Source organism: Chelon labrosus (assembly GCF_963514085.1).
Source record: "Chelon labrosus genome assembly, chromosome: 12".
Taxonomy (NCBI): Eukaryota; Metazoa; Chordata; class Actinopteri; order Mugiliformes; family Mugilidae; genus Chelon; species Chelon labrosus.
The window spans coordinates 11,790,558-11,803,250 of NC_140345.1; the positions used below are offsets into that span (position 1 = coordinate 11,790,558).

Here is a 12,693-nt window from a genome sequence, read left to right on the forward strand (position 1 = left end):
TTTGTTAGGTCTCAGTTCTTTCCCTGGGCCATACTGGAATACTTTATCTCATTTATGCATCAATGCGGGCACACACAGACACACACAGACCAATGCACCCAGGAAATAGGCTAAAATCAACATAAGCTCTTTGGTAATGGGAGAATAATACAGTGCAAAAGGGTAAAAGAGATTGCAAATCGTGTGTGCAGATAATATTGTTAGATGCTAGATAACAGGATGTATCTGACTAAATGTTCTGCTTTGGGCGAAAAAGGCACATAGCACCAGAGTTTGTCACAACGACAGCTGCTCCATCCTCCTTTCTTTCCATCTCTGCAGCTCAATAATTAGATTCATTTCTGTGTTGTACATAGGCTACATTGTTCTCCTGGTGCTCTTTGCCTGTGATTCTTCACCTCTCCACTGATTGTCCCTAGTGAGTTGCAGACATTGCAGTTTGTAATTTCTTAGAAAACAAGTCCTTGCTTCTTCATGTTACTGTGCATCCCAGTGTAAACTCACACCAACACATTAAAATCTGTAATTATCTCATACATTGGAAATAATTCTCCAAACCATCAGATGACAAAGGTGAAACAGGAAAAGACAACTAGCTGGGTAGCTAGAAAGACCTACAAACAACACTAGGTCCCCTTTAAGTGAAAGGTCCCCCGTCTCGCGCCACCTGACAATACATCATATGCAAGAACCACTAATACAAAGTCCTTAGAAATTCTGTCCTTCAGCAATCTTCCAGTGCTTAGAAATGTTTGTAAACTGTTTAAACTGTTTTATGCAAGTTGCTGTCCAGTGTAAAATTCTGTTGTTCTGTACAACAACTCTTTCATAAGTCGGTTTTTATCATTTCACTTAATGTCACTCCATTTCCTTTTAATGTCTGTGACACAGCAAAAACTGTGGGTGGATATCCATGCTGTCAAGAACCTGCATAACAGGTTTACTTTAACAAAATTAACTTGGAACACTTAGAGGAAAAGGAAACTGAGGTTCTTAATAATAATGCGGAAATGTTCTTGGATGAGGCCTGCTGACATGCAGCCATCCAAAAATAATATCTGAATGCCGTAGACCCATCCAAGCCTGTTGCTCTTCTCTCTGCCGTGGTGGAAATAAATCCTATTTCTTCTTTTTTATTCTGTGGAAACCTGCTGAAATTGTAATTTGCAAATGGTATTTCCGTCATCCATCCATCATCATTATATAAAAAATGTTCATAGTGAAAATAAAAAATGCTAAATGCTCTTCAGACTACACTTTAGTGTGAGTCAAGAGAGATGCTCTATTTCTTTCTCATCCTGTCTGGGAGCTCAGTGAAACTCAGGGAGGTTTTCCCTGCTGAGTTTAGTGTGCTCTGTCTACTCGTGTCGGTTTGATCTCTCTCCAGGGCTCATCCCTGCGGCTGATCTGAAGCCATTCTCCGCGAAACATCACTGCAGCCCTCTGCAGACGTGCTATATTGTTCGCTTGTGACAGTACAGAAAGGGCCCTTGATGTTGTTCTTCGGCGAGTCATTTAGCCGATCAAGAGAGCAGAACATATCTAACAGCTGTCAGCTGATCGTGATGTGTAATCACAGAGGCAAAAAAAAAAAAACTATATTAATAAATAAAAATTTAAATCAAACACCAGGCTGCTGTCTGTACCATGCATGCATTGACTATTTTGATTTAATTAAATTCATTATTTAAAATGCACTGTCTGCAAAACTGTTTAAAAATGTTTGTTTTTTTCTATGTTAATGTCTTTAGTGCTGCAGATTTATCTGTATACTACGAATTATACTGGATAAATGAGACAAATGTTTTGTTTTTGTTTTTTGAATAAAGGACCATAGTGTCACTTGCAGGTTTCCTTCATGCCTCAGCAGCATAAAGAAACCATGCGTGCTGTCCTCTCTCATGTTTAGACCAATGTGCACTGATTGCCAGCTGTGATAGTGCAGCTTGTATTTTAATGTGTTGTGTTCATTGTTCTTGCTGTAGGTCTGTCCGTTGGTGGATAGCATCAAACCTGTACACCCTTTACAGGAGTTGGCAAAATAAAGGCAAAGCTGGAAGATGACTGTGACTGAAGTACTCACTCAGTACTCACAAGACGTATCTAGTGTATTTATTAACTTGTTTATATATATAAATTATTATATATATATTTAACATGTGTCAAATATTAACAATCATCTCCAACATGTGTGTGATGTAATATGACTGATAACACATTTTTTAGAGTCTACACGATACGCATCTGCTCTCATCAACAGTACTGCTCCGCAAAGAGAGATCTAAAATAAGAAAACTACATTTTACATTCACCGTGGTAAAGGGACACGAAGGAAGAGTTTTTGTTTTTTTTGTTTTTTTGGAAACCACTATCATTCCAACACTAAAGAATGAGGAAGCAGTGAGAGTATAAAACTCACGATCCCTGTTCGTTGTTGCCACAAGATCTGCACACAGACTTAAAGGTAAGATCAGGATTACCTGATGTCCAATACAAGAAATCAGTGTGGCTGTGCTTTTTTCTATCAATATTTTACTGTGTATCGGATCAAACCAGGGCCAAGCATTAATAGCAACACAGCAGCATTGGATTTATTGTATCAAAACTGAGTATTTTGATGATGGCTGTTTATCTTAGATGGCGCATTTGCTTCTCCTGATGATGGTGATGCTGCCGGCATGTGCTGCAAGTCCTCAAGGTGTGCATACCGCTTATTTATTTAACAGAGAGATTACAGGAGGAAATTTCGCAGTTAAGTTACAACATCAGATTTTGAGAACCAATATATGACTTTTGCTTTTATTCTTGCAGATCTATCTGGCAAAGTGTTTACCTTTCCACAAGAAACCAACACAGCTCATGTGAGGCTGAATACATCTTCAAAGAGTTTCAGTGCTGCGACTGTCTGTTTCAGGTAATGTTAAATGTGCAAAATGCATGAAGAAAGTATGTTATTGTAAAAGCAACATGTACTGTATGAGTTTTTATTTATTTTTTTTTTTTTAATGTATTATATATTTCTATAGGTCCATTACAGACCTCCACAGAAACCACAATCTTTTCTCTCTGGCCTCACCCTCTGTTGCCAACGCCTTCCTGATATTCAAGACAACTACAAGTGATGTCATTGATATCTATGTCAGGGACAAAGCTGCAGCATTTGGAAAGCAGGACTATGAGCTGAATGTGTGGCACTCTATCTGTTCCACATGGGAGGCTGCGTCTGGACTGGTGCAGCTGTGGGTTGATGGAAAACCATCAATTAAGAAATTCATCGGCGGATCAGTCATCAGTAATCCCATTGTTATCTTAGGACAGGTATGATTTTTTAGGTGTTTCAGAATATTCTGTAGCTTGAGAGGTTTTCATTGATTATTTTTCCCTTGATTTTACTCCGTGTAATTTCCACAGGAGCAGGATTCGTATGGTGGGGGCTTTGACGCTAGCCAGTCTTTCGTTGGCATGATGTCCGATGTCCACATGTGGAACTACATCCTTTCCCCCTGTGAGATTGAGCGCTACGAGGGGAATCTTTACTTCACTCCAGGGAATGTGCTGAACTGGAGGGCACTAGACTTTAAGATCACAGGAAGAGTGTTGATAGAAGACAAATACACGACCTGTCACTGAAGTCACACAAGACAGAGTCATTGTGCACTTAAAGTCTTTTCCATTGAGCACCTTAAAAGGGCTTGAAAGTCAGTTTTAAAATCTTGAATAGTCTTTGTGTAGCTTGATTTTTTTCAAGGAAAACATCATTTTACAAATTGTAATCCTAATCACCGTCAATAAAAACTCTGATATAATCTCTGTAATTCTTGCATGCCTGCAATATAAACTGCTCTGTTTCTTGTTCTTCTTGACAAACATTAAAAACAGCATATTTTACACTGTGGTCTCATGTCCAGTCTTTTATAGCTATTATACACCAATCAGGCATAACATTATGACCGCCTTCCAGTGCTGGGAACGTTACTTCAAAAAAGTAATTAGTTATAGTTACTCACTACTTGTTCCAAAAAGTAACTGAGTTAGTAACTGAATTACTCTATAATAAAAGGAACTCGTTACCAGAGAAAGTAACTATTTGCGTTACTGTTAAAAATAAAATAAAAATTGCTATATGTCAAAGAATTTGGATTTTTTTTTAGCAGTTTTCACAAGTCAGTTGAAATGAGTAGAACAGACAGGTGTTTGTACATAACTTTCGATATTTATATATATATTTTATAATTATATTTACATTATATTTATAGATATAATATTTATATTTCGATAGGGTTTAGACGGCGAGCTATCATCTGTGGTGGAGGTATCGGTGTTCTTGGCCACTAGCTTTGTAGATGCGTGTGTCGTCGTGAGATGCTTCATTAAATTAGAGTTGCTTACAACGGATGTCGAGAAAGTCTTCGCTCCTGGACATAATGTACACATTACATGCACGTTCCTCCCTTTGACCACAATGATTTTTTTTATTTATTGAAGTAGTGCTTATATCTCCACCTTGAAAATGGCAACTTTTCATCGGATTGCTCCTGACTCGCCATCTCTGCTGCTTCACCGAATCTCTGTTTATTGTGTGTGTGTGTGTGGCGCTGAGGGTGTCCTGTGGTGTCTGGGAACAGGATGTTGTTAGTGGGGGCCTTTGGGTCCTATGGGTTGAGGGAAGGAGCCTCTGTGCATCATCCCAAAGATACTTGATCAGTTTGGGATCTAGTGGATTTGGAGGCCAGGTCAACACTTTGTCCTGTTTTTCATATTTCCTTTTTGAGTTGTTCCTAAACCAATTGTGTGTGTATATGTCTGTGTCAGGCTGCATCCTGCAGGGGATGGCTGCTGTCATCAAGGAGTGTCATAGCTATGGGGTGGGGGTACCTGGTCTGGTCTAGGTGGGTGCTACATGTCTAAGTAACATCCACATGAATGCCAGGTCCAAAAGTTTCCCAGCAGAACATTATATTGTCACAAGATGGTCAGTGTTATTTACTTCTCCTGTCAGTGCCGATTGGCGTATAAAGCAGTTCACTTGTTGTCCATCTCTAGACTGTGACTGAAGTACTCACTCAGTAATCACAAGACATGTCTAGTGTATTCATTAACTTGTTTTTTTATAAATTGTGTTTCCTTTATTATTATTACGCTGTTGATATTTAACATGTGTTAAATATTAACAATGAGCTCCAACACGTGTGTGATGACTGATAACACATTTTTAAGAGTCTACATGATACGCATCTGCTCTCATTAACAATACCACTCCGTGAAGAGAAATCTAAAACAAGAAAACTATATTTTACATTCACCGTATTAAAGGGACAGGAAGGAAGAGTTTTTATTTTTCTGCACACAGACTTAAAGGCAAGATAACAATGGGAAAAGTCAGCATCGCCGCCGCCGCTCTATCTAGGTGGGTCCACCTGACTCTTTGAGCCCTCTATCAATCTGGTGAATTTAATGAAAGGAATCAAGTAGCTTGAAGTGAATATTTTGGGAACTCTGTGTTTGCATCATATGTCAGTCAATCAGTCTGACAAACCAGCAGATGACAAAGGTGAAACAGGAAAAGACAACTAGCTGGGTAGCTAGAAAGACCTGCAAATAACACTAGGTCTCCAATAAGTGAAAGGTCCCGCATCTTGGGCCGTCATATGCAAGAATCACCAATACAAACCAATTTATTTTAAGGTGGCGCATTCGAGTCCTTAGACTTTCTGTCCATCAGCAATCTTCCAGTACTTGTAAATGTTTGCAAATTGTTTAACTTCAGATTGTTTTATCCTACTCTGGAAGAATTCTTGCTGTCATAATAAGTAGCCTTATTAATATGGTGTTCACTATATCATTATCATCATGGCTTTTGAATTCACTGATGACGCTTTTTCAATTTTAAGACTTTTATTTATAACTCTGCAGTGACAAGACAAATTCTCTCTCTCTGATCGATGCCCGAGGCTCTTCATGCAAGTTGCTGTCCAGCGTAAAATTCTGTTGTTCTGTACAACTACTCTTTCTTAAATAGTTTTTTATGATTTCACTTAATGTCACTCCATTTCCGTTTGGTGGATAGCATCAAACCTGTACACCCTTTACAGGAGTTGGCAAAATGAGGGAAAAGCTGGAAGATGACTGTGACAGAAGTACTCACTCAGTCATCACAAGACGTATCTAGTGTATTTATTAACTTGTTTTTTCATAAATTGTGTTTCCTTTATTATCATGCTGTTAATATTTGACATGTGTCAAATATTACAATTTAACATGTGTCAAATATTAACAATGAGCTCCAACACGTGTGTGATGACTGATAACACATTTTTAAGAGTCTACACGATACGCATCTGCTCTCATTAACAATACCACTCCGTGAAGAGAGATCTAAAAAAGGGGAAAACTATATTTTACATTCACCGTATTAAAGGGACAGGAAGGAAGAGGTTTTTCTTTTTTCTGCACACAGACTTAAAGGTAAGATAACAATGGGAAAAGTCAGCATCGCCGCCGCCGCTCTATCTGGGTGGGTCCACCTGACTCTTTGAGCCCTCTATCAATCTGGTGAATTTAATGAAAGGAATCATCAAGTAGCTTGAAGTGAATATTTTGGGAACTCTGTGTTTGCATCATATGTCAGTCAATCAGTCGGTCACGTCAGTCCTCACCTCAAAGCTGAGATTAGCTTAGTTCCAGACCACTTTGCTTCACCCAGGGGTTTTGCACTTATCATCGTTACAACTGCCTGAATATCATGAACATCTCTGCAAACAATCCTCCTGTATATATTGTTTTGGGAGTTACTGGCAAACAGCCTGTTTGTCATTTATATATGAGCACATGTTGGTTGAATGGGGGATATGTAGCCGTTTTCTAACATATTAGCCATACCAGCGTTGTGGTGCAATATCATCAGGCATGTGGATCCATCAGATCCTTTTGGATGTCAGCCCCCACAGGCCAAAACTAATTCATTTAGCTGGTGCAGCTGTGGGTTGATGGAAAACCATCAATTAAGAAAGTCATCAGTGGATCAGTCATCAGTAATCCCATTGTTATCTTAGGACAGGTATGATTTTTTAGGTGTTTCAGAATATTCTGTAGTTTGAGAGGTTTTCATTGATTGCATGTTTCAGTTTCTTTTCCTCCTTACTCCCTGTCATTTTCACAGGAGCAGGATTCGTATGGTGGGAGCTTTGAAGCTAGCCAGTCTTTCGTTGGCATGATGTCCGATGTCCACATGTGGGACTACGTCCTTTCCCCCTGTGAGATTGAGCGCTACGTGAGGAATCTTAACTTCACTCCAGGGAATGTGCTGAACTGGAGGGCACTGGAGTTTAAAGCCGAAATTATGCTTCCGCGTTGACACAGCGCGTCCGTGCGTACAGACCTATTACGGACCTATTGCGTCCTTGCGGACCCCCGTGCGTCCTACGCAAGGGCCAGACGCGCACCTCCCAAAAATCCTCGACGCAACGCAGCGGCATTGGCTGTGATTGGTCCGCTAACTACATCCGCTGGAGACCGCTTTTCCGGTTTCCACTCATAAACATAATTGTCTCCTTTGTCGCACCCTAATTTGCAATAGAAGTATTTCTTCCTCTGCTTGAATAATTTGGAGCTCCAACGCCAGTCTCTCTGTCTCGGTATCCATCGTTCACTGTGACTACGGCAAAAGCCGGAAGGTAAATAACGAGGCGAGATAGTCACAAGAGTCTCGGTCGGTCGGTCACAAAAAACCATAGCGCCCTCTACCGGTGTGGCGTGCATTTCGACACGTAAACCCCACGCAGAACCATCACGGTCTCACGACTGCGTCCGAGCAACTGCGTGGCCATTGCGTGACCATTGCGTGATCACTACGCGGAAGCATAATCTAACCTTAAGATCACAGGAAGAGTGTTGATAGAAGACAAATACACGACCTGTCACTAAAGTCATACAAGACATAGTCATTGTGCACTTAAAGTCTTTTCCGTTGAGCACCTTAAAAGGGCTTGAAAGTCAGTTTTAAAATCTTTAATAGCTTTGCCTTTGTGAAGCTTGATTTTTTTCAAGGAAAGCATCATTTTACAAATTGTAATTCTAATCACCGTCAATAAAAACTATGATATAATCTCTGTAATTCTTGCATGTCTGCTATACAAACTGCTCTGTTTCTTGTTCTTCTTGACAAGTATTAAAAACAGCATATTTTACACTGTGGTCTCATGTCCAGTCTTTTATGGCTATTATACACCGATCAGGCATAACATTATGACCGCCTTCCTAATGTTGTGTAGGTCTCCCTTGTGCCACCAAAACAGTTGTGACTCTTCAGAGAATAGACATGGGCCTTCTGAGGGTGTCCTGTGGTGTCTGGCAACAGAATGTTGTTAGTGGGGGCCTTTGGGTCCTATGGGTTGAGGGGAGGGACCTCTGTGGATCATCCCAGAGATACTCGATCAGTTTGGGATCTAGTGAATTTGGAGGTCAGGTCAACACCTTGTCCTGTTTTTCATGTTTTATGAGTTGTTCCTAAACTTTTTTGTGTGTGTGTCTGTGTCAGGCTGCATCCTGCAGTGGAAGGCTGCTGTCATCAAGGAGTGTCATAGCTATGGGGTGGGGGTACCTGGTCTGGTCTAGGTGGGTGCTACATGTCTAAGTAACATCCACATGAATGTCAGGTCCAAAAGTTTCCCAGAAGAACATTGAATTGTCACAAGATGGTCAGTGTTATTTACTTCTCCTGTCAGTGCCGATTGGCGTATATAAAGCAGTTCACTTGTTGTCCATCTCTAGACTGTGACTGAAGTACTCACTCAGTAATCACAAGACATGTCTAGTGTATTTATTAACTTGTTTTTTTATAAATTGTGTTTCCTTTATTATTATTACGCTGTTAAACATGTGTCAAATATTAACAATGAGCTCCAACACGTGTGTGAGGACTGATAACACATTGTATAAAGTCTACACGATACGCATCTGCTCTCATTAACAATACCACTCCATGAAGAGAGATCTAAAACAATAAAACTACATTTTACATTCTCCGTGGTAAAAGGACGAGAAGGAAGAGTTTTTCTTTTTTCTGCACATAGAGTTAAAGGTAAGATCATAATTGCATGATGTCCAATACAAGAAATCAATGTGGCTGTGCTTTTTTCTATCAATATTTTACTGTGTATCGGATCAAACCAGGGCCAAGTATTAATAGCAACACAGCAGCATTGGATTTATTGTATCAAAACTGAGCATTTTGATGATGGCTGTTTGTCTTAGATGGCGCGTTTGCTTCTCCTGATGATGGTGATGCTGCCGGCATGTGCTGCAAGTCCTCAAGGTGTGCATACCGCTTATTTAAGGGAAATTTAACGGAAATGTTACAATTAAGTTACAACATCAGATTTTGAGAACCAGTATATGACTTTTGCTTTTATTCTTGCAGATCTATCTGGCAAAGTGTTTACCTTTCCACAAGAAACCAACACAGCTCATGTGAGGCTGAATACATCTTCACAGAGTTTCAGTGCTGCGACTGTCTGTTTCAGGTAATGTTAAATGTGCAAAATCCATGAAGAAAGTATGTTATTGTAAAAGCAACATGTTTTGAGTTTTGAGTTTTTTTTTTTTTTTTTTTTTTAATGTATCAAATATTTCTATAGGTCCATTACAGACCTCAGCAGAAACCACAATCTTTTCTCTCTGGCCTCACCCTCTGTTGCCAACGCCTTCCTGATATTCAAGACAGCTACAAGTGATGTCATTGATATCCATGTCAGGGACAAAGCTACAGCATTTGGAAAGCAGGACTATGAGCTGAATGTGTGGCACTCTATTTGTTCCACATGGGAGGCTTCGTCTGGACTGGTGCAGCTGTGGGTTGATGGAAAACCATCAATTAAGAAATTCATTGGCGGATCAGTCATCAGTAATCCCATTGTTATCTTAGGACAGGTATGATTTTTTAGGTGTTTCAGAATATTCTGTAGTTTGAGAGGTTTTCATTGATTGCATGTTTCAGTTTCTTTTCCTCCTTACTCCCTGTCATTTCCACAGGAGCAGGATTCGCATGGTGGGGGCTTTGACGCTAGCCAGTCTTTCGTTGGCATGATGTCCGATGTCCACATGTGGAACTACGTCCTTTCCCCCTGTGAGATTGAGCGCTATGTGGGGAATCTTAACTTCACTCCAGGGAATGTGCTGAACTGGAGGGCACTAGACTTCAAGATCACAGGAAGAGTGTTGATAGAAGACAAATACACGACCTGTCACTGAAGTCACACAAGACTTATTTATTGTGCACTTAAAGTCTTTCCCACTGAGCACCTTAAAAGGGCTTGAAAGTCAGTTTTAAAATCTTTAATAACTTTGTCTTTGTGTAGCTTGATTTTTTTCAAGGAAAGCATCATTTTACAAATTGTAATCCTAATCACCGTCAATAAAAACGATGATATAATCTCTGTAATTCTTGCATGTCTGCAATATAAACTGCTCTGTTTCTTGTTCTTCTTGACAAGTATGAGAAACAGCATATTTTACACTGTGGTCTCATGTCCAGTCTTTTATGGCTATTATACACTAATCAGGCATAACATTATGACCACCTTCCTAATATTGTGTAGGTCTCCCTTGTGCCTCCAAATCAGTTGTGACTCTTCAGAGAATGGTCCTAAATGATGGAGGGGGCCACAATTTTTCATCGACACTACCTGAGGGCCACTTAACTAGATACGATAAAACTGCCATTTTAAATATGTTTGTGTGTGTGTATACACACACACACACACACACTGTATTGAATCAAACAAAAAATAACCACTTACTGTGATTTCTTTTTTTAAAAAAAAATTAATTTGTGCAATTTTACACTAAGAAAGCGGTTAACATTTTCCCTGTGTACTCACTCTACCTCACCACTATCAGTAGTGGGCACTGGTAAAAAGTCACTGTTTGTGTACTATTGATTTCAGGTCCGCTATGAGCCCTTGCAGCTTCGTATTTAGCTTTGTGCAACGTGTTGTAGCGGCAACTTAAATTGAAATCTTTCATGGCAGATAACGGCTCTAAGCAGACTAAGCACATAGGTTTGCCTTTACATTCTGTGAACAGATAACCTTCTTTCACCTGAAAGACACGATTTTCTCGATCAAGTTTTCTCTCTCCTCCGCTCTTAGCCACGGATCAACGTCCCGGTGGAAGCGTGTGCGAGGTGGCGTCTGCATTGGAGGCGCTATCTAGTGGCCAACTGTGTCATTACAATTGATTCAGTGCTGCAGAAGACACATTTTTATAATTATCAAAAATTAATCAAAGGGCCACTTAGAGTCACGGGCCGTGTGCGGCTAATCTTGATCAGTTTGGGATCAAGTGAATTTGGAGGCCAGGTCAACACCTTGTGCTGTTTTTCATGTTTCCGGAATTGTTTCTAAACCGTTTTTTTGTGGGTGTGTGCAGGCGCGATTCTAGACATAGAGCTTTGCTGGGGCACAGGCCCCCAACTCCCAATACATTAAAAAAAAAAAAAAAAATGTGTGCGCAGGAAGCAGCATCCTTCATAAGCAGGAAGGATTCTCAAAACCAGCAGATAACAAAGGTGAAACAGGAAAAGACAACTAGCTGGGTAGCTAGAAAGACCTGCAAATAACACTAGGTCGCCAATAAGTGAAAGGTCCCGCATCTTGGGCCGTCATATGCAAGAACCACCAATACAAACCAATTTATTTTAAGGTGGCACGTTCGAGTCCTTAGACTTTCTGTCCCTCAGCAATCTTCCAGTACTTGTAAATGTTTGCAAATTGTTTAACTTCAGATTGTTTTATCCTACTCTGGAGGAATTCTTGTTGTCATAATAAGTAGCCTTATTAATATGTTGTTCACTATATCATTTGAATTCACTGATGATGCTTTTTCAATTTTAAGACTTTTATTTATAACTCTGCAGTGACAAGATAAATTCTCTCTCTCTGATCGATGCCCGAAGCTTTTCATGCAAGTTGCTGTCCATTGTAACATTCTATTGTTCTGTACAACTACTCTTTCATAAATCATTTTTTATGATTTCACTTAATGTCACTCCATTTCGTTTTGGTGGATAGCATCAAACCTGTACAATCTTAACTTCACTCCAGGGAATGTGCTGAACTGGAGGGCACTAGACTTTAAGATCACAGGAAGAGTGTTGATAGAAGACAAATACACGACCTGTCACTGAAGTCACACAAGACATAGCCATTGTGCACTTAAAATCTCTTGAAAGCTTGAAAGTCAGTTTTAAAATCTTTAATAGTCTTTGTGTAGCTAGATTTTTTTCAAGGAAAGCATAATTTTACAAATTGCAATCCTAATCACCGTCAATAAAATCTAATCTAATCTCTGTAATTCTTGCATGTCTGCTATATAAACTGCTCTGTTTCTTGTTCTTCTTGACAAATATTAAAAACAGCATATTTTACACTGTGGTCTCATGTCCAATCTTTTATGGCTATTATACACCAATCAGGCAAAACATTATGACCACCTTCCTAATATTGTGTAGGTCTTCCTTGTGCCTCCAAAACAGTTGTGACTCTTCAGAGAATAGACATGGGCCTTCTGTGGGTGTCCTGTGGTGTCTGGAAACAGAATGTTGTTAGTGGGGGCCTTTGGGTTCTATGGGTTGAGGGGAGGGGCCGCTGTGGGTCATCCCACAGATACTTGATCAGTTTGTGATCTAGTGAATTT

General features: G+C 39.8%; 2 protein-coding genes across 2 annotated transcripts; both read left to right on the top strand.

Moving 5' to 3' along the window:
* The first annotated feature begins 2,449 nt into the window (after window positions 1-2,449).
* Window positions 2,450-3,871, top strand: LOC311497423 (serum amyloid P-component-like). Its single transcript, XM_084557728.1, has 5 exons — window positions 2,450-2,464; window positions 2,638-2,698; window positions 2,812-2,914; window positions 3,027-3,318; window positions 3,412-3,871. Exons 2-5 carry the CDS (start codon window positions 2,638-2,640, stop codon window positions 3,628-3,630), a joined length of 675 nt encoding a protein of 224 aa, XP_084413854.1. The 5' UTR covers window positions 2,450-2,464; the 3' UTR covers window positions 3,631-3,871.
* Window positions 3,872-9,252: 5,381 nt separating this feature from the next.
* LOC311497555 (serum amyloid P-component-like) lies at window positions 9,253-10,248 on the top strand (the record flags this gene model as incomplete). Its single annotated transcript, XM_084557869.1, has 4 exons — window positions 9,253-9,313; window positions 9,419-9,521; window positions 9,636-9,927; window positions 10,030-10,248. 4 exons carry the CDS (start codon window positions 9,253-9,255, stop codon window positions 10,246-10,248), a joined length of 675 nt encoding a protein of 224 aa, XP_084413995.1.
* Between the last annotated feature and the right edge of the window lie 2,445 nt (window positions 10,249-12,693).

Coding starts and splice junctions, on each gene's coding strand:
- LOC311497423 (XM_084557728.1), top strand. CDS start 2,638: ATGGCGCATTTGCTTCTCCTGATGATGGTGATGCTGCCGGCATGTGCT. Junction 2,699..2,811: donor ATGTGCTGCAAGTCCTCAAG/GTGTGCATACCG, acceptor TTATTCTTGCAG/ATCTATCTGGCAAAGTGTTT. Junction 3,319..3,411: donor CCATTGTTATCTTAGGACAG/GTATGATTTTTT, acceptor TAATTTCCACAG/GAGCAGGATTCGTATGGTGG.